The sequence below is a fragment of the Oxyura jamaicensis genome, chromosome 2 (assembly GCF_011077185.1).
Source record: "Oxyura jamaicensis isolate SHBP4307 breed ruddy duck chromosome 2, BPBGC_Ojam_1.0, whole genome shotgun sequence".
Taxonomy (NCBI): Eukaryota; Metazoa; Chordata; class Aves; order Anseriformes; family Anatidae; genus Oxyura; species Oxyura jamaicensis.
In genome coordinates this window covers 9,049,464-9,069,933 of record NC_048894.1, presented here as the reverse complement: position 1 = coordinate 9,069,933, position 20,470 = coordinate 9,049,464, and the positions used below count along the sequence as shown (strand labels likewise).

Genomic DNA, 20,470 nt, shown 5'->3' with positions numbered 1-20,470 from the left:
CTGCATGGTTCTGCAGGGAACAGCATCTCCTCAGCTCATGTCGAAAGACAACCTCTTGCATGTTTCAATGTAACGATTAAAGTTTGACAATATTGGTCAAAATCATTGGAAGGAGATCACATCGTGTGGGAAATTAACACTGAGTGTGACTTCCAGAATCCCCACCCTGCACAACAGTTTTGGGAATTTGGGTGAGAGAAATGGCACGGAGACATCTGTAGCTTACCTATGCAGACAGTCTGCTTTCTCTTCTGTCCTTTTTCTAATTGGTCTTTTGAATTCCACTTTAATAAATATATATATATATATACGTGTATATTTAAAATCCTTAAGTTGATGAAATTCAAGAGCTGATTTTTTTTTTTTTTTTTGGCCAAATTTGGCCTTAATTGTTAAGCATTAACATCTTGGCTTGCTTTCATTTTCTATGTTTTCAAGTCACTTGTAGTCTTATTCAGTGGCATTGATATTAATAATAGATACTCTTATTGGCATATAAAAAATGTGAAATAACAAAAAGAGAAGAATCTAAACAGATATGATCTTTAACAATACATACCAGCAGAAAATTAATATGGTAGGTTTTTGAAATGTCTCACAGTTGAAGCTTCTCAAACTTCTCTTGCGAGGAGAAATAAGCATCGTGTATCATTAGTTTATGAAAATTAATTGACTAAATATGCCGGTATTTCACTAGCATTGAAAAGAATTCATACATTCTTCTAAAATCTGTTTGGTTGTTCACAGTGCAACACTATCCTTGACTTTATAGAACTTTGTGAATTTGTGAAGATAGCTCCATGTTGGTAACAGAAAAGCTGAGGATGTTTGCTAGTTCTGTGGTAATTTCCATATTTTTCTAAGTATCCTTTTTGTTGTCATTTATCGCTCTTAGACCTTAATATATATGACTAAAGGTTTTACGAAACGCAGAAGCTGACTCCAAACAGGCAAAGCTGGTAGTATTAGAAATATCCTGTAAATGTTGGTAATCCTGGCATATCTAAATCCAAGCCATTAAAAAGCTGTATTTGCATTAAGACCTCACATCGACATTGAAATTAGGAAGTCCCAGTTCTTACAGGGTTAAGGCATCTGATTCTTCATTTGCACCTACAGGAACACCTCAGGATACTGTGAAATAGCTTCTAAATATTTCTCGTATGTTTACCTCAAGTGTTTGCTCTTGCTTCCCTCCACCCGTCCCCATTAACCAGGATGTGTAGTGAACGCCACTGGGAACGCAGTGATGAAACTCATTTCATGAACAGCACCTTACTTTGCCTGCCTCATACTCGGTGCCTGTGTAAACATCAGCTGTTGAAGAATCAGGGTGCTTGTTTTGATTTTAATGTATTGCTTTTCCCACACGGTCCATGCAGAGAAATTCGGTAACTTAGAAATGTTCTGTTATGAAAAATAAGAATTTATTCACTCATTTGCACTTCATGTTTTTGAATTCCATTAAAACAATCCTGTCATCAGAGCACGGGTGCCCTAAAAAATTACGAAGTGCTCACCTAAGGTCTGACTTTGAAGTGAGATGGAAATGCTTCAGTCACGGCACACGTGCATGCCTTTAGTGTGCAGTACAGCTCGTGGTGCGCCCTGGGGCCTTGCCTTATGTATGGCAGGCTGAGATGTGCCATTCTGGTGGCAGCCGTCTGTAAACTCCATGTTTTGATCAGAGTCAAACCTTGTGTGGCACCGAGGTGAGGCTCTTCACGTGTGTTTTTCTGTACCTTTTGTATTTCGTGTGTATGAGCATGGTTCAGACCTTCTCCATGTAAAATGATTGTTGAGAAAAGCAGCTTGATGGTGGCACCTCTGTGGTGAATAGATTGGATGTAAGTGCTTGAGGAGAAAATTAACGGATGCATGACTTCTGCTTTCCCCCTAACTGTAAGCTTTCCCAGCCTGGGCCAAAACACTTAGTTTCACAAAATTGGTGTAACTGTCTCCTCCCTGGCTTTATGTAACAAAACAAAGTTGAGCCTTTTTTTTTTTTTTAAAAAAAAAGGTAGGCTTGGCCTGACTCTTGTTGCTTTAAAACAAATGGATAGAAAAATAAGATCTGCTTGGGTCATGGATTTGAAATCTTAACATGTATGAAACATACATGTAGACAAAAAATGTGGCTAGGTTTCCCTTACTTTCTTGTGGGGTAGGATATCAAACCCTGCACTGCCTAAATAAAAAAATAAAAATAAAATAAGAAATAAAGTAATAATAATAATAAAAACATTCCTTACACAGCTAAGCTTGTCATCATCAAGTATTGTCTCTAAAATCCCCACCGAGGAGATTGAGAACATCTCAGGGTGCTGCTGGCCACCTTGTCACACAGTGTCACCTTCACGTGGCCTCAGGTGACAGAGGTACAGCTGCGGACTAGTGCTCCTGCTGGTGTTGCTACTGATGGCACTGTAACTATGACAACAGATACTTTCCATCATGCACTTTCAGTTTTCTTAGGGTAGTGTTACTGGTTTATTTTTTATTTTTTGTAAAATGAAATCTTAAAAACCAATTCCGCAATCTTAACTATGTGCAAGGCTGAGTGATGTTGAGTGGATTTAGTGGTACCTACTTGGTCCACTTTGTGCTTAAGGCTCTGTGGATTCTGTAGTCTTGAGCAACAGGTTTGCTTTCACATGGTTGTGTATTGGACCACGGTAAGATGTGGTCCAATATTTTTTTGAAAAAAATCATGCTCTTGGTGTTAATGTGATCAGAACAATATCCTCAATAAATACCTTCTGCCCACCAAACCCTTCTTAGTGTATTCTAGGTCATCCAGAAATATGTTTTAATATGTTCTCAGTTGTGTATTTTTTGCTGTGTTAAAAAACCTTTATGAAAAGAATTGCTGCCTTGGTCAGGTTGACTTTTTTTTTTTTTTTTTTTTTTTTTGTGAGAAGCAGTGGTAGTGTTTTTTCCCCGTTGTCTGTAATGTCACATTGTTTTGTAGGAAGATTTTTTTTTTTACTGTTTTCAATAAAGTTAGTGTGATTCATAGTGGAGTTTTGTTTCTTTTATTATTTGAAGCAATGAAGAAAACTTGTGCTATTTTAAATTATTCTGTCAGTAGTTGGTGTGAATGGTTGCATTCCCATCTTCCCATCCTATTTCCCCCTCCCCATTTGATGTACTTTTGAGATTCTCAGTTTTTCTTAAAGTTACGTGTGTAGCATGTGATGGAGATTTATGTACACCCAGAGGTATCGCAGCCCTATTCTTAAGGCAGATGTGCAATTAATTCAAACAGCACTTCAAGGAAGTGGGGTTTGTTTATAGAATATCCTGCTTTTATAATGTACAAGTTATTTTCAATACTTTAAGTCTGACTGAAGTGCAATTTATATATATTAAAACCCTTACAACATTCCTTAAACTATTTGAAACTAAGACAGTTTCAGACTTTTTGTACTATTTCACTAGAGACTTTAGTCTTTATTATTATTATTTTTTTTAAGAGTTCAAGCACAATACACTGGGAAAGGACCTGCAGACATCCATTCAACTGCACAGGATCAAAAAATCCTGTTAGGGACTATCATCTGTAGGCAATATATTCCAGGGTTTAATTGTCCAAGGTTTCCTAAATGTCAAATGTGAATGGCCCTTGCTATGCTTTAAGCTTTAAATTGGTTCTCAAATGTCCATTATAAGACAACCCTTTTGGCTTGTATCAGCTCTTCTGAGGCTCAAAAGCTGCCTTTCAATTTTTATTCTCTCCTACACAAGAAGTAACCACCAAGTTCTCTCAGCAGTTTGATACCAGCATCTCATCATCTTCACTTACCTGCGGGACCCTCCTGTGTTTCTAGAAATGCATTGCTCAGAACTGGACACAGTAACCTCCAAGCTTGTGGCCTCAGATGACAGCAGGCACATCTTCAATAGCTTCTGTTTGCTTTCATGGTCTTGTTTCCAACACCATTAATTCATACTGAATGAATATAAGTGTATTTCTGGATGTTTTTCTAGACAAAGTTGATATATTGCTACATCAATACAGAGTGAGTGAACTATTCTGGGACTGGTATTTGTCCATGTCACCAAAAACACTAGTGGGATTGCGTGCACCCTCAGCAAGTTTGCCAATGACACCAAGCTGGAGGGAAGGGATGCCATCCAGGGGGACCTGATGGCAACCCTGAACATTCTTTGATACTATACACAGGGTTATTGCTATATAGAAGTACTTTTTTTTTTCTTTTTTTTTTTTTTTTCAATTATATCCCTCTTTTAGACCAACTTTATTTTTTCTGATACTGGTAATTTAAAACCTGCCCATGGAAGTATCATATAGGAGAGTTTCTGAAGTCTTAAAGTTAAAATGTGTCATTTCATGGTTTCCACTAAATCTGTGGGACTGTATTCTGCTGCACAAATGAACTGAACTGGCTTGATTTTTTTTTTTTTCTAGGTAAATCCTGTGTCAACTACTAGTTCTTTTTAAGTAGCATGTTTCTTTTTTTTTTTTTTTTTTTTTTTTTTAGGAAATTAAATGAAACTGCAAATCCTCAGGATTTCTTTTTTTCCTGGTTTCAAGATAGGTTTATCAATCGCTAGTCCTTTAGAGTGTCACACCTTCTCCACAAATTCTTAACAATAACCATCTCTGAAAGCCTTGTAGACAGCTTTCTGGCTGCCTTTTATCTGAGTTATTAAGCAGCTGATCTGCAGAATACATAGAAACAGAATACAATACCTGTGCTGCAAAATATCAGGCATAAAAACACGCAGATGAGGTCTAACTGTTGTTTTACTGAAGGAACACAATACTGAAATCAAATGTGCTGAAATCAAAGATGTTCCCATCTTTGGGAAGGATGGGAGGGAGCGAGAAGAAAAATGCTGAGACCAAGGAGAAACTGAATATAAAAGTGAAGCAACAGCACCCTTCTAACTTTATTTCTCTAAATACAAAGTGAATACCATTGTACATACAAAAACTGTTTGTTCTTGAAAGATCAGGAGCTGAAAAGGCTCTTAAGTTAGAAGTACATGTGTTGTCACCTATGTTCTGCTAGGAAGTTCATTGAGCTATATGGATCAACATTTGAGGACCTTCTTTTGGTAATATGAGCGACATAAAGGGCAAATATGCCGTACTCCCAAGGAAAACTCTTCAAAGGCTTGAAGACAGGTACGATGAAACAGATGTGAACAAGAAAGCAGAACAGCCTGTCGTGAAAACTGATTGCTGTTACCAGAAAGGATGCTGGCAGGATGAGCAGTTGAACTGAGTGGCATGATACAGATAGGACAGTCAACTATCTCCTGCCGCAATGCCTAAGCAAACAAAATAAAAATCAACACCACCTGTAAAGTAGTGAAACAATAGAATATAAATATATCAACAAGACTGCTAATTAGGTTTATCAAAATATGCTATTTTGCTTATTTGGAATAGGTTATATTAAAAAAAAACAACAACAACAACAAAACAATAACAAAAGAAATCAAGAAAATTGCAGTTGTGCTGAAGATTGCTGTGCCTTAAAAGAGCAAAAAAACTTATATCAGAGTGCAGAATTTCTTGGTTTTAAACAAAGAAACAAAGCCAACCAACCTGCATCTGGATCTTCTCCCAGTCATTTTCACTTAAAAATATTTCTTTTTCTTCCACCTGCTGAAACACATCTCGACTTGCAGCTATAGCGGAATCTATTTCTGAAAAAAATTCATCTAGGTTTATGTCATAAGAACTCAACAGGCGATTGCTGATCTGTTGAACCTGAAAAGAAAAGTGACTCTTGTTAGACCTGGAGTTTGTATGTGGAATTATTAGCTCTTGGACAAAAGGGCCTGATTAGCTGCACGCTCTCTGGAATCTTGTTGCAATTTTAGCTGGTCTCCAGTGCTGATTTAAACGTTAGGAACATCAAGTCCCCAGCCTCTACTGATGGACTATTATACTTTGGGGAAAAAACACAGTTTTGAATGAACTTTCTGAAGATAGATGTAGCATTCTTAACCCATTCAGTGGAGCAGAGATAGTACAGCTGTGTCGTACTGAAAGATTGTATAGAAATTTCTCTTGTTGCTCCCACACTATCTGGAAGTTCTGTAGGGAGTCACAAAAGCTTTAGGCTTGGCTGTGGAGACTCTGCCTGTAAATAGTTAAAGCAGTTTTGCGAAGCACTGCCTGGTCATGTTACAGGTGTTGGAATGTGACCCTTCCTCTCCATACATTTCCTTTGAGTGAAAACTCAATAGGAAAACAGTGAGCCATCTTTTCAGGGAGGAAGGAGTGGGAAGCGAGGGGTGAGGTAGTAGGAGTTGTCAAGGTCAGACAACTCAATGGTGCCTGAACACGTTCTTATTGCTTCACTTTACTCTTTTGGCAGCTTTTTATACTAGGACGTGCTCCCTTACAACTGCTGAACTGATCCTTCATAGCATACATCAGAACATTCAAGGTAAACTTTTCTAGACCTGAGGGACACAAGAAGCCAAATCCCTCCTCTGCCTGCTCCCCTAAACTCCCCAAAACCTAAAGAACCAACTGAAAAGAAAGAAAATCACCATAGAAACCAGCCAAACAAAAGCCCATCTGAAAAGCTCACTTAGAATATTAGGTTATCATTCAAACTTTGAATTTCCTGTTTCTTTCTTAAACATGAAAAAAAAAATAGCATTTTTTTAAATAATATATTCAAATAATATGGAAGTACGAGAACATGTTCCAGTGAAACCTGTAATTTGGTCAATAGAGACTTCAAGGAGACAAATACTGGAAGTGGCCAGATAAGAGAACTCATGAAAACCATCACAGAAGACAAGTCATTTGGTTCTTGCTGTTAGCTTTGATCCTGTGTATTTTTTATTTTACATTTTAATTTGGTGATAGATGAGACCTATTATGACTTGCTGTATTTGCAAATGATCTCTAGCACAACAGCATATTGTGAAGGATGTATCCACCTGTCAGTGCCAATTGGGCTTAGCTACAGTGTTACGTGATGCTGACGTGCGAACTTCGTGTAACTAAATAACAATGAAATCCCTCTGAGCCCCCCTGCATGGTGTATGTATGTAAATCACAGTGTGATATGAAACGAAGCAGTACTTTATGAATTTTGTGGGAGAAATTCTATATCTAGCAAAGAGCAGATGGGTAATCTTGTGCTTCCTTCATGCTTGCTCACCGCCAAGAAAGAAAAAAGTAATTCTGTTCCATGCAAACACGCACACTGACCTTTAGTGGTATGTGTAAAACAAAAAATAAACAAACAAAAATCCCACCACAGGCCTCCTTCAATATTTACACTATGTGGTTTCCAAACAATCCCAAATAATGACTGAGACATGAAATACCAAAGCACTACACTTAATCAGAGCAGGTCTTTGATGGCTTGAGGTGATTATATATTTAATAAAAACTACTAGGAATGTGATTATATATTTAATAAAAACTACTAGGAATGTCGCTGCTTAATCTGTTGTTAGCTAAATTCTAAAACTGGATCTGCTTTGGTCCTGATTTATGCTCAGTGTTCATTTACATCAGTATCAAACTTGAACAGACCTGAATTGTTTTCATAAGAAAGCTAGGGCAGTGTAATGGGAAGCTAGAGCAGCCATGAAGATGCTTTACCTTTCACTGAGAGCCTCTCAGGACCCAAAATTTGAGGGAAAACAACCACATTTTAACTTGGCCCTGGTCCAGCGTCTATTTCTGCAAATCCGAGCGCAACACAAACAGCATGTGGTCATCTCCAGGACTTGGTCTGTCTTTGTGAACTACGGTATTACTCGACAGACCGCTGAGGAAAATTAACCAACAATGAGAGCAGAAAGCAGGAGGCAGAGAAAGTGGCTAGGATTGCATTAAACTAAGCAGTGTCCACTTTCTTTCTGTGCCTGCACTGTTTGTTCCCTTTTCCCTCAGCAGGGAGAAGCCCTCCACTTCTCTGAGCTCGCACTTGTGTTTCTCTAACCCATTTCACTAAGTGATCCTGAAAGTCCCCCTCAGGAGCTTCCTTGCACAGAAACTGTAAAAATAGAGAGGAAAATTCCTGCCTAAGTTCAGAGTTCTATTAAGTTCCCCTGCTGCTAAGATACTATCTGCTTTGAGCTACTCCTGTATTTTCTGCGGCATGACCTGACCCAACCCATATTCATCAATCAGCAAATAGAGTCCAGGTTCGGGAAGGAAAAAATTGTAACTGAAACATAACCCAAAATTTATGTTAACTGGCAAAAGAGTACCATCAAAATGTACAGAACGGAATAAGCATTTTGTATAACTTGTTAATGTTATATTGTGTTCTAACATTTAAATATTAAATCTTGCTGTGTCCTGCATTACACGGAATATTACATACTGCAAAATACTTTTTTTCTTCCCCCAGATCTGAAACTAGTTGAATTTGTTTCTAAAAATGCCATACTAGTGTATTTCATCTGTGACTTCTTAAAATTAGAATAGCATGGCATAAACAGAGTATTTGAAATACTCTGTCGATATGCAGAACTACATCAGTCATCTGTATAGCAGCACAAGACTATGATAAAATAAAACGACAAAACAAAGCACTGATGTGAACTTTGTCCACAGGGAAGCCTTTTTAAGTGATCCAATGTCTGCAAATTGCTTACTAATGTGTTGACTTATGGCAACCCTCAAAAGCAAAATGAAAAGGCTGGAATTTACAGCATATCAATGAATCAGTTGATAAGCTTTTACTGGTTTAATATCCTCCTCGTTTTGCTGCTTGGAGCCACTTCAAGTTAGCAACAGAATGTTTACCATCTCCGTGTGATAAAGGAAGTCAAACGACTAAACAAATTCCAGGACCATTATACTGTTTGGTGAGATTTAAATTAAAATTGTTGGGAGAAATCACGTGGAGGGGGAGGAAGAAACTAAAGCCAGCTACACCATTTCACAGTGACTTACCTTGCTTCCTAAACAATGGTCAACATCTTTAGCAAAGCTGGAGATAATGTAATGCATTTGAAAAGATTTAATTGCACCAATAAAAGGCTATACCACAATTAAATGACATACACAAGTGACATTTATAGAAAGGATCAAAGAAATTCACTACCTAACATGCTGAAGCAACACCCTACTTTCTGCATGTATTAGTGCTAAAAAAGCAGCATAGTTTGGTTTCTGGCCTTTCTTATCTCCTTTGATCTAGATTATTAAAAAATTTAATCATATGTGTAATAAGGGCTACTGTATGACCCTGAAACAAGTAATATGTCCTTCTAGAACTAATATTTCAGACATCATTTTTTATTTTGTGATATTTATTTAAGAGTATGAAACTTGACATTTAACCTTTGTCATCCTTCCAGAAGAGGAAGGGTTATTAAAATTTTGATTTTTTTTCCAGTTGTGATGCTGTTTGATTATGCTAACATTTAGGAAGTGACATTTTAAAAGCACAGCACAAGCTTGAGAGCTTATTTTAGAAAAGCTTTCTAGCATCTGGAAATGGGTAGCTCCTTGTGAAAAATTTCTTTAGTGTTTTCATCAACCAACACTTAAAAGTATAAGAGCTAACAGTAGGAAAACTCATCTACAATTCCCACTTGAGAGCCACTAAGAAAAATGGATGTATATCCTTTAATTGTAATTGGTACTGAATTCATTTAAACCTGGCTAATCCATATAAGAAGACTTTATAAAAGTTTATTCTTAATAGACGATGAAGAATTAGTTTTTGTTCCCTGCAAACTACTGAAGTGTTATGTATGAAAATTATTTCCTAATGCTGAAAACTATACATGGACACAATCTTAAAAGATTATCCCATGGTTTACTATCATCTGATAAAAAGTGAGCAGTTTTATCTGTTTGTTTCTTCCTAAAACTGTTACCTAAGACAGGGTCTCTAAAAGCTAGTCCATGGTAGGTAGCTTAATAGACAGCTATTGAAGACATCGGAGGTCTGGTGAGGAAAAAAGAAAAACAAATGCACTCAGCTGAACTTTCAGCACATTTAGAAGCTTTCTTCAGCTTCCCATTACTGAGACACTGTGTGTAACTAAGCATGGTATCTTGAGCCCACAGAAGGCTGACAACCTTGTCGGGAAAGAGGCATACAACGTTGTTCCCTGGTCCTCCATGCAGAAAAATCTGTTTCTGTTGTCTGTTCTCATCATGCTACTTGAGGACAGTCACAAGCCAAGGTATTCACTTCTTTCAAACGTAAACGCTTAAACACTTTTACATGTAACATCAGCTTTCTTCAGTTAACCCCGTTTCTGTTTTCAGCTAACGAAGGACTTTGCATTAATCAAAAACAAGGCTGCACAGCAACCATTGAACTGTCTGCATAGCCAGGCTGACAGCAGTATTTCCTGTCTCCCATTGCCATGGGCACCACAGAAGCAGAACGGTGTTATCAATTTCATTGCAGTCTACATGATCACCTGTAGGGTACCCATCACACATACATACATAAATGCATAATACAGCCAGAGAGGGTCCCTGCCTCCAAAGCTGTGCTCTAACAGGATACAGCCAAATAATGTGGCAAACGATGAAAGGATAGACAGTAAGAAGCCTTCTTCTACAAGCACTCTTCTCTTTGAATAAAGTAGTGATTAAAAAAAACAATGAATAACCCACAACAAAACATAAACCAGATTGATTCAAATATTGGTTTAAACCTAGCACTGATTTAGCTTGCAACGTGGGTAAGAGTATTTTCCTAGTTGTAAGCACTAGCTACACTGAAATTGATGTGTTGTAGGGCTTTGTTAATCTCTGTTGATCAGGCTGTTTGGTAACCTGGACTGGAAGATGGCATCTCTCGCTGCCTGAGGAATGGTTTGGTAATTGCATACCAGAGTGGTTTTTGTTACTGAAAAGTTGAGTTGGATTGGCTGTTATTAAACTGGGGGAAGGTGGGAAGTTGGCAAAGAACTTGAGAATAGCGCAGGGACTTTGCAGCTGTGTGCTTAAAGGGATGCAGGGTCATTACAAAATCCTTGTACCTGATACGGCCTAATTTGTATGGGGTCAGGACCCCAATTTATTATAGCCTGACTTGCATTAGAGCCGAAGTTAGAGAAGAGTGAATCTACATGATGGAACTATCCAGGTCCGTGCTGAGTGAAGGAACACTGAGAGCATAGAGAGGATATGATTGTTTATGCATTTATTTGTTTCTTCCCTTACTACACCCCCTCATGGTAAACAGATTACTGTGATCTATCAGAAAGGGAAGGGAAATAGAGAATCACAAAAAGCCTTGTTGTTGTTGTTGGTCAAGGCAGAAGGCAAGCCTTAAATTAGTTTCCTTGCTTTTACCTCGAAAAGAGAACAGTGTGAGGAGACTAAACAGAACAACAAAGTGTTTCCAATGCTGCTTCCTTGGTATGAATGACAAGGATTAAATGAAAAGGTAGAGAGCAGATACTCAAGAGTTTTGTTTTAAGGGAGCTGAATCACATCAAAGAAATGGACCACAGAAGCGAGTCCTGCATACCTTTTCCTCAAAGAACTGTTTTCTTAGTTTGCTGTCTTTAGGAGGCACAGTTTTTCTCAAGTTTTTATACCATTTTCTAACAATATATCCCCTCCAGGAGGCTTGAATTCTGTAAGAAATAGGATTGTTCAAGAAGGGGAAAGTTAGTTTTATATAGTTTTACTATTTATGTGAAAAAAATCATTTTACATTTTTTCCCCCAAATATTAACTTCTGTAGTGCATTCATTCTGTCTAATTTCTTATTAAAGTTTTAACAAATTTGGAACATTATTTGGAAATAAGTATCGTCCAGTGATGGTGCCTCTAGCAGAAGTAAGGCTTACCTAATAGCACACTTTATTTTATACAAGCGGGCCCCATCATGTATTACTCTGGTCTGGTACTGCTTTTTCCTACACATAGGACAAGACTTTTTACCTGTAAATTTTTCAAAGGCTTTCAGGCATGCCTGAAAAAAAATAATTGCAATTAATTACAATATATTTGATATCATTGAAACAGGTTTAACAGGTTAGATTACAGAATGTAAAAGGTCATGCAATAATCTATGAAAACTACACAAAGTGTTTATTTTTATAATAGAAGTATTAGAGAAATTTGGAAATGTAAATATATTCTTATGATTTTTTTTTTTTTTTTTAGTTAAGTTATTCCTGTTTGGTATACAAATGTATAACTCACTTACAAACTATGATTTCCCATACAGCTTGAAATAAATAATAAAACGGAATGAAGAACCTCATCATAAAATAGCCTTAAGTTATATTTCTTACTGTAAGAATCTGGAAACAAAATTCCTTCTCAAGATTATATTTAATTCATTAAGATATTCACTTAAGTAGTTTAAAACATATAATATATACGTTTCAACTGTTAAACAAAAGCATACTCACTTTATGGAATACATGGGAACATGAAAGCAGCACCTATTTTACAAAGGAAAAAAACCACAAACCTTACTTAAAGCTATTATAAAAGCTGAAAAGTAAAAAACGTTGACAACGAGAAAAATTCTGACTGCCTGAAAGGTCCTCACTTTCTTTCTGTGACCATTACATTCTTTCTGGTGAAAATAAAATTAGTCTTCTATACAAATTACTTAATAAATAACAGCTTAAACCAATTTGTGATTTTTTTGCATTGACAACACATGGAGTGGCAAAAAGTGAGAACTACCAACTGCCATTGACTTGAGCAAAAGATTATGAAACGAGTACTTAAAATGAAAGCTGCTTATTTTTTTTCCCATTTCCCCACAAAGACGTTAAATTTCAAGAAGTGATACACATCAAATGCAGGATTTCACACATACAAAAAAAAAAAAAAAACGGGAAAAAAAAGAGAGAGAGCATGTTCACAGGCTACAAGAAAACTTCACCTTTATCTGACCTAAATTCCCACCAAATGTTGATGATCTCCATCCTGACAAAAGATACAGAGTTGGACAAAAAAGGCAGTTGGCTCTCAGAGGAAGGAAAAACTGGGAAAGGAGTGAAAACCAGAACAAGTAGTGTGCACTATTGAGCTCGCAAACACAAAAGGATTAATGGCTAGCAGCCAGCTGAAGGAAAAGCTTTCAGATACAGTGGCTTTTTTCCCTTGAGGGATGAAAGCTAACGAAACACTGAGGACAAAAAGAATTCCAGAGGCATTTCCCTTTTTGTGCCAAATCTAAAGTAACCTTCTTAATGAGTGCTGTCTTTTGCTCTCTCTTGTCAAGCTTTAGACTTCTAGGTAGCCAGAAATTGGCAGAATGGTCTTTTGCCAGATCCACCCCACCTGTCTTTGGACAATTGTACACCTCCAGTTAATGTTGATGTAAAAGGAAGAAAACCCCCTCCATTTAACGTTATTAAAGACCTTGATTCACATCACAGACTTGGCTGTAAAAATTCTTAAAGGAAAACAAATTAAAAAGGGGAAAGAGGCAGAAAAGAAACACCCTGAAACACACCGTGGAAAGAAACGTGCAAGCAGTTCAGGTAATTCTTCTAATTACCATCATCGCCTCTCCGGAGCTGCACTCCTCTTCAATCAGTCACTTGTCCCTTTTGCTTAACGTTTTCAAGATGATACATGAGAGAATCTAACAAGGCATGATGCTACACACATGGCCACCAAGATAAAATGCAAGCGTTTATTCAGATAACCGAAGTAAGTGATGGAATGGTATTAAAAGCACACCTATTCCCATTTTCCATATAGAAATAACTATTGAATTAAACTATAAAGTAATAAAACTTGTAAGAAAAGAAAACATATCTGAATTTGTTTAATTAGTGAATATTTACCATTCTGATGAACAAAGGATAAGATCAGAACTAACAGGAGCAAAATGGAGCAAAAAATAATCTATAGACAAAAATTGCTGACTGCCTTCTCCCCTACTGTCATAACTTCATCAGCGATCAAACACTACCAACCTTTCTCTAACATCTCATTTCCAAAATTCTTTCAGAGTAGGCCGATAATAGCTAGGTCCAGCTATTACATACTAAATGGTGTCTTAAGGTTGACCTTTTAATTTCCTTCCTTTCCTCCTCCACCTAATGCATCTTAGCAGTAACTCTGGAAAATCTTCATTAGATCATGTAGTCCACAGATACGTACCTGAGGCTGAAGTGCAAACTCTTCCCTGCATATTGCACAAGGCTGTATGGAATCCCCATGCTGTATGGATCTCTGCTTTATTTTTGCCCATTCTTCAGCAGTTAGTGGCAAGGAAGGAGGCTCAACTAGTCCTAATTTCTGAGCTGCAGACAGCAATAAGAACAAATCACTGAATAATTCCGAATGGCAGATGCAGACAATGGCTTTTCTTCATGTGAAATTCATTGATAATGCATTTATTTAAAAAATACTTATACAAATACTTTGTATAAATTTATCATCAGACAAACTACTGGCAGGCAAAATACTTCCTACTGTTCGCTAGCTATTTATGGATTTTGGAACTTCTTTTAATTACAGGATTTATGTAGGAATTTAAAAAATGTAAACTTATTTGCTAAGTAATATGAATTTGATACCTGTTCACAGCTATTAAGATGGGGATAATTAACTAGACAATGCAACAATGCACAATAACATAATTTTAAATTGTAAGTATAAACAAAATTAGGGGAATTTTTTTGTAAAGATTTCTTTAACATTACATTTTTGTATTCTTAAAATAAAATGAAACATGAATGAAATGGTATAATAAAAAATGGTGTCGAAAAATGCGAAGTGTAGTATGACTGTGATGGATGCAAGAGAAGGAGCTTAACAAAATAAAAGACACAGGACACCAATGACAGTAACTTTTGTCACAGGTCACCAGTGACAGTGACTTTTGATATCTGATCTAGTCAGTCTCAAACAACTGTGAGGTGCTTTGCTGAACATCCACAAATCTCCACCTTCTCAAAGGAGGAATTAGTGAAGGTATTATAATATTTCTCACCCTACTAATGTCAGGTAAAGGCCAGTATCTCAGTATCTCAGTAGTATAAAAAGGATGCTATTGGGTACAGAAAAGAATAGACTTTTGTCATCTTTGGATGACCAGAGGAAGCAGCTTGTGTGGACAGAGCTCACAGATCTGTCTGCAGGCTATGGGCTACAATTCAAACCTCTCAGTCTCAAGCAGCACTGGCATACATATTTACAGCACTGTATTTTCAAAATGTAATATATACTCTACTTTAACACTGCCTATCATTGTCTTTCAATTCTGGTGTAGTAAAATGCACTCATCTGGTGATATTGGTGGTGAAAAATAATGTGAGCTTGAAGAGAATTATGAAAGATCCTGCAAACTTTTTAGAGACTATAAACTAGTTCAGAACTAGCTCTGAACTAGTTCATTTTACTTAAAAATTTACTTAAAGATTTACGTAAAATGAACTAGTTCATTTTGCTTAAAGACTATACATGAATTGCTGAAAGTGGCATCTGAGTGGCAAAAAAAGTTCTAACCAGATGCCTTCTCTCTTGAAGAGCACATGCTGCACAGACCATGCAGCTCTTGAGGAGCACATGCTGCTCAGATCATTGCATTTCTGCTACAAAAGAGGAATCAGATTATAAAATACATGACAAAAGTTCTAGTAAAAACACATATCAGATTTCATCTGACAGTAATACCTAAGAGTATCAGTGAATAAATAAGGAAACAGGATTCCACTTTGATAGTACAATATACACAGTGCCAGTCTTCATGATGACAAAAACTGGATATACGGTGAGCGAACAAGATAGCAAACCAGTCACAGCATGAAAGACAGTATCACAACACAAAAAATGCCTACCCTTGATTTTCTTCCAAGCACTGTGGTCAGAGACTGTTTTAGGGAAGACAATGAGATGGATTTGTGGAAAGCCGTTTGTATACGCCCGGGGTAAAAAAAAAAAAAAAAAAGCTTATTAAAAACTTTCACAAGTGGATGATTAAAGCTGCCAAATAGGAAGAGATTGGAGGCAAAACCTAACTTCTAAATAATATAAACCAGATGGGATATTTGTGAAGGACAGGTTATACAGGTGCTTAGAAGGAAAGCTTTTATGCAACGTAGTTGATGAAGGAAAACTGGCAGCAGGACACACAGGAAGTGATATGCAGTTGATGCAAATGGCTCTGTGAAGATATTCTTGAAACACCACTTAGAATAAATATAAGTAATGAAAGCCTACCTTTATCACAACTCAAGACATCCAAGTGTTTTCAGCCTTATGCATCATTTACAAGCCCAACCTATCTGCTGACACACCCATTTTACATCTGAGTTATTTATGTTAAAATGAACATTAGCAAAGCGATTATACACAGTAACCTTCAAACCCTTATTATTAGCTTTTAGGACTCAAGCACCTGTTGAGAAAAAAAAATAATGATAGAAACCTCTGAGTCTGTTTGATTACCCACAAACTCGAGAAGAGAAAATTGTATTCAACTACATTTTCAAAGTTTTTTCACAACTGTATGGTTTAAAATAAACAATTCTTCATTAAAAAAAAAAAAAAAGAAGAAAGCTTAATATAAGCATTATAAATTCATGAAAATACTAATAAGCAAAACACAGAAACAATTGCAATGACTTCTTAAAATCTTTCAGCACATTTTTTGAATCACTTGCACAAACATTCATATGGGACCTCTCAGTCAATGCTGCGATTTAAAGAGAAAATACTTCATCTTTCTTATAATTGCAGAGAACATGCTCACACTTGGGCTGCATTTTTTCACAACCTTTAGCTTCCATAATCACTCATTATTTATATTTGCCTTAACCCCAGTACTTCTCTGCTGCTCTCTCCCCCCCCCCCCCATACTCCTCTTTCAAATTCCTCTTCAAATGGAACCATAGAAAAAACCCTCTCATCTTTAGAAGTATAACCAAGCAAACATACTAATAATAATCTTGTCTTACTACCTTTGTCCTATCACTTGTTACACTCGCTTGTTGTGTATTATCTTAAGTTACCCTCTTAACCTTCAGCTGATTCCAAAAGGCAGATGCCTGTGCTTGTATGGAGCCTCATTGATTTACATGGTTCTCTTTAGAGCTGGGACTATAGTGACAGTTACTACAGCAAAGGCAACATGATCTTCAGAGATGCCTAAGGGCATTTTTATGAAACAGAATAAATAAAACAATTATTAATTATGATGAAAGTTTATTATGCTTAAAAGTGTAAACTGTTGAGCTGGAAGATTCTTTCAGAGAAGTGTAATCAGGGCAACAAAAAGGATGGAGACAAGATGTTCATGGCAAGAATACTGTAGAAACCTTTAGAAAAGGACAAGAGAAAATGGAAACTGACCACTGTGAAGCACCTTTGGATTTCTGGTCTGCTAAGATTCTCCATGGCTATGTGATTTTTTTTTTTTATTTTTTATTTTTTAAGCAATATTATCTGTCACTGCTGTACAACTGTATTATTATAATACTATTTAAAAGTGAGTTTTCTCACCAGGCATCATTCCAAGCCCTCACATCTGTGACTTTTATCTTGCTGCATGTTTGCTTCCAAATTTGAAAAAGGTATTTAACTACAGGTGTTAATTCTTCCTGGGTTTAGCCCCAGGACCATTGTAAAAACAAACCTTTTTAACTTTGAGTAAAGGCGGGTATACATTAACACAGAATATATTTAACACAGCAGTAGTAAATGTCTTTTTACTGAATAAGGAATAAAAGAAACAATTTCAAATAGAGATAAAAATTATCTTATTAGTAATACGTTATCCCAAATAAATACAATATCCACTTAACTGATGATTTACTTGAGAATATAAGGTAATGAAAGTTATGAGAGTCAATATACAAAACTTTTTTAAAAAGTGTAAGAGACTAGAATTTTTCTTCCTCAAGATGCACGAGTTGTCATAATGCACCTTCATTGTCATAATAGGTTTTAAAACATTTTAGATATGAAGATGCATTCAAGACACCAATGACAATTTCATTGTTTAAATGACTGTTTACTTGATGGCCTAAACTGCTGGCTATGACATATCTGAAAAACAAGACTTTATGCTGTCTAGGACTGAATTTTCTGATTGAATGGAAAGTTTAGCTTCCTTGTTTTAGTTTATTTTAAATAAAATGAAAGAATTCATGAATCCAAATATAGTGGTTTACCTAATGTTAGACGGGGAGGATTGGGATCAAGCACATATTCCCTTTCTGCATCTTCTTTATTTTTGTGGTGAGTGCACTTTTTTCGTAGTCCAGTATCTACTACTGCTTTGGACATCTCTTTGTTCAGAGGTTTGTAAATGTTCCTGATATTCCGTGACCTTGACTTAAAAGGATCTGCTAATGAAAGATCCTGGAGCTGATGACTGTGTATTATATGATCCTGTAAAGCAACTGCAGAAACTGCCAACCCCTCTCGTTCAGAAAAGTGGCTCTAGAAAGAAAAACAAAAACAAAAACAAAAACAACTTCCACAGCTATTACTGTAAATGAATTAAAAAGATAAAATACGAATTTAAATGAAATTCTGCTCTTAGCTGATGTTTTTGACTTGTCAAAGACTTTTATGCACATGCAGCTCCTATACTTGAATTCTTACATACAATTACCATAATGTGAAATCTAAGATTGATGTTTCTGACACATCCTAGTTTTTAGCTTATAAAAAGTCAAATGAAATCTTTGATTTATCGTTTATATTAAATAAAATAGCAGTAATTTTTAAGTTTTAATTACTGAACTCATAACTATTATATGCAATAAACTCATTATGGACTATAAAAGACTGGCATGCCCAAACACATTTTATTTCAATTAAAAACAATCCCAAAGGCTATTCTTGTCTTCAGAACACTGACTATAAACAAGAATATATTATTTTTATACAGCTAATGTGTTTATCTATTGCCACATTTCTCCCCACCCTTCTACCTTACTTTAAAAGGTGTGAAATCATACCTTGTAAAAATCATGACGCTCCATCGACTGTCTATAGATGATTCTTGAAATATTACGTGGCTCTGTGAACAGAAATATCCAAGAATGTGAATAACATTTCTCAGCAGAAAAAGCCTTGTTAATAGATGAACAGAAACTTACAGTTTCATTCATTTTCCCCTAGGCCTGGCAGAGGGGAAAACTTAACACGTATTCCACGCACAGAAGTTAACTCTGGGTCCATAAACAAGCCTGTGCCCCTCCCCTGTCAACCTTATCTCATCCCCGGTGTATCTCTCTCTGTGCACATATTGTTAAGCAGAACATCTTCAAAACCAGTGCTGGTAATAACAAATTTCAAACGGACCAAGTTAAAAATACAACTGTAACAATAAATCCCATTGAACTGTTTAATGCGGACAAGTAAACTGGAGACAGAGTGAGCAAAGACAACTTTAGCAACCACTTTATGGCCAACACTGCCTTCCCCCTCCAGGTGACCAAGGGACAGCGGTGCCACCTCCATGGCCCCTCACGCCGCGGCAGGATGAGGCGTTGTCCCTGCCTACCATGGCCCCTCAGCCCCTGTCTCACAACCAGGCCACCTCACAGCCAAGCTGCTCCTTCCAGGCCTTGCACTGGCCTTCCTCCCATTCCTTGTTACCTTTCTGACCATTTTTTACCTCATGGATCTCCCCGACCCATGCCCAATCTCTGACCACAGACTCACAGTCTCCTTAGCCTGACCACTCTGTGTTCACCCGTGGAAACCTCCGAGCCCCTCATGGTTGTGTTGTGTTGCCTGGCAGCAAAGCAGCCCAGGGGGTGGGGGGCAGAAACATTATTTATTTATTTAAAATTTCAGTTTTTAACTTTTCAGGTGATAAGGGAGAGGGGAAGCATTATGATTATCACACACTGAAGGACTTCCTTTGGCAATGGCCTTTTAGCAACATTCTCCGGCTTCTCTCAAAGCTTCCCAGCAATGGCCGCAAGGCTGCACAGCCCATGGCTGGTTGCTAGGGTCAGTGAGGAGCCCTGAGTTGCTTTTGGTCCACGATCTACTGGGGATGAATGCAGTCACGAGTGGCTCCAGCCTGAAAAACACTGTTAGGGTGATTAACGTGGTAACTGTGCTCTAAGCGTGGCTGGGAGGGGTTGGGGGCCTTAGTTTCTGCTGTGTTTATGCGTAGCAGAGTTAGGGTGGCTCATTTGATATTGGGAACTGGTGGCTTTAAGGGAAGCAATGTTGCTGCCATTTTGTGTGACCCATCTTTATAGCAAACATATATACTCATCATTAACAACAACAAAAAAATAATAATAATATGAAGCAAATGGATCAGTAGTATCCGTAAGGGCCAAACCAAGGATCTTTGTCACCTAGCGCCCTGTCCTCAGCTGTGGCAAGAAGCAGGTGGCTTGAGGAGTTGTGAGAGGGGCTGTCTACAACCACAGTGCTTGCAGGCACTTCGCCAGGCTTCAGAGGATGACTTCCAGAACCAGAAGCAGTGCCCTCATTTGTAATAACCCCTGGTGTGTTTCTTTCAGATCCAGGACCATGTAAAGGCACTTTTAGGCTGTAGTAGGAGTATGGGCTTCCTCT

The 20,470-nt window shown here is 37.2% G+C and overlaps 1 protein-coding gene across 1 annotated transcript; it reads right to left on the bottom strand.

Moving 5' to 3' along the window:
* Positions 1–4,887: 4,887 nt before the first annotated feature.
* RNF32 (ring finger protein 32) lies at positions 4,888–18,909 on the bottom strand. Its single transcript, XM_035319688.1, has 8 exons — positions 18,886–18,909; positions 18,091–18,361; positions 14,075–14,217; positions 12,358–12,390; positions 11,788–11,912; positions 11,463–11,571; positions 5,582–5,746; positions 4,888–5,301 (listed from the first exon to the last, which is right to left on the bottom strand). The coding sequence occupies exons 1-8, from the start codon at positions 18,907–18,909 to the stop codon at positions 5,062–5,064; spliced, it is 1,110 nt and encodes a 369-aa protein (XP_035175579.1). The 3' UTR covers positions 4,888–5,061.
* Positions 18,910–20,470: the final 1,561 nt, after the last annotated feature.

Excerpts from the sequence above, each read along its gene's own strand:
- RNF32 (XM_035319688.1), bottom strand. The coding sequence starts at position 18,909 with ATGGAGCGTCATGATTTTTACAAG. Across the intron at positions 5,747-11,462 it reads AACAGTTCTTTGAGGAAAAG|GTTCAACAGATCAGCAATCG; the intron begins GTATGCAGGACT and ends TTTTCTTTTCAG. Across the intron at positions 5,302-5,581 it reads GGGAGAAGATCCAGATGCAG|GCATTGCGGCAGGAGATAGT; the intron begins GTTGGTTGGCTT and ends TTGTTTGCTTAG.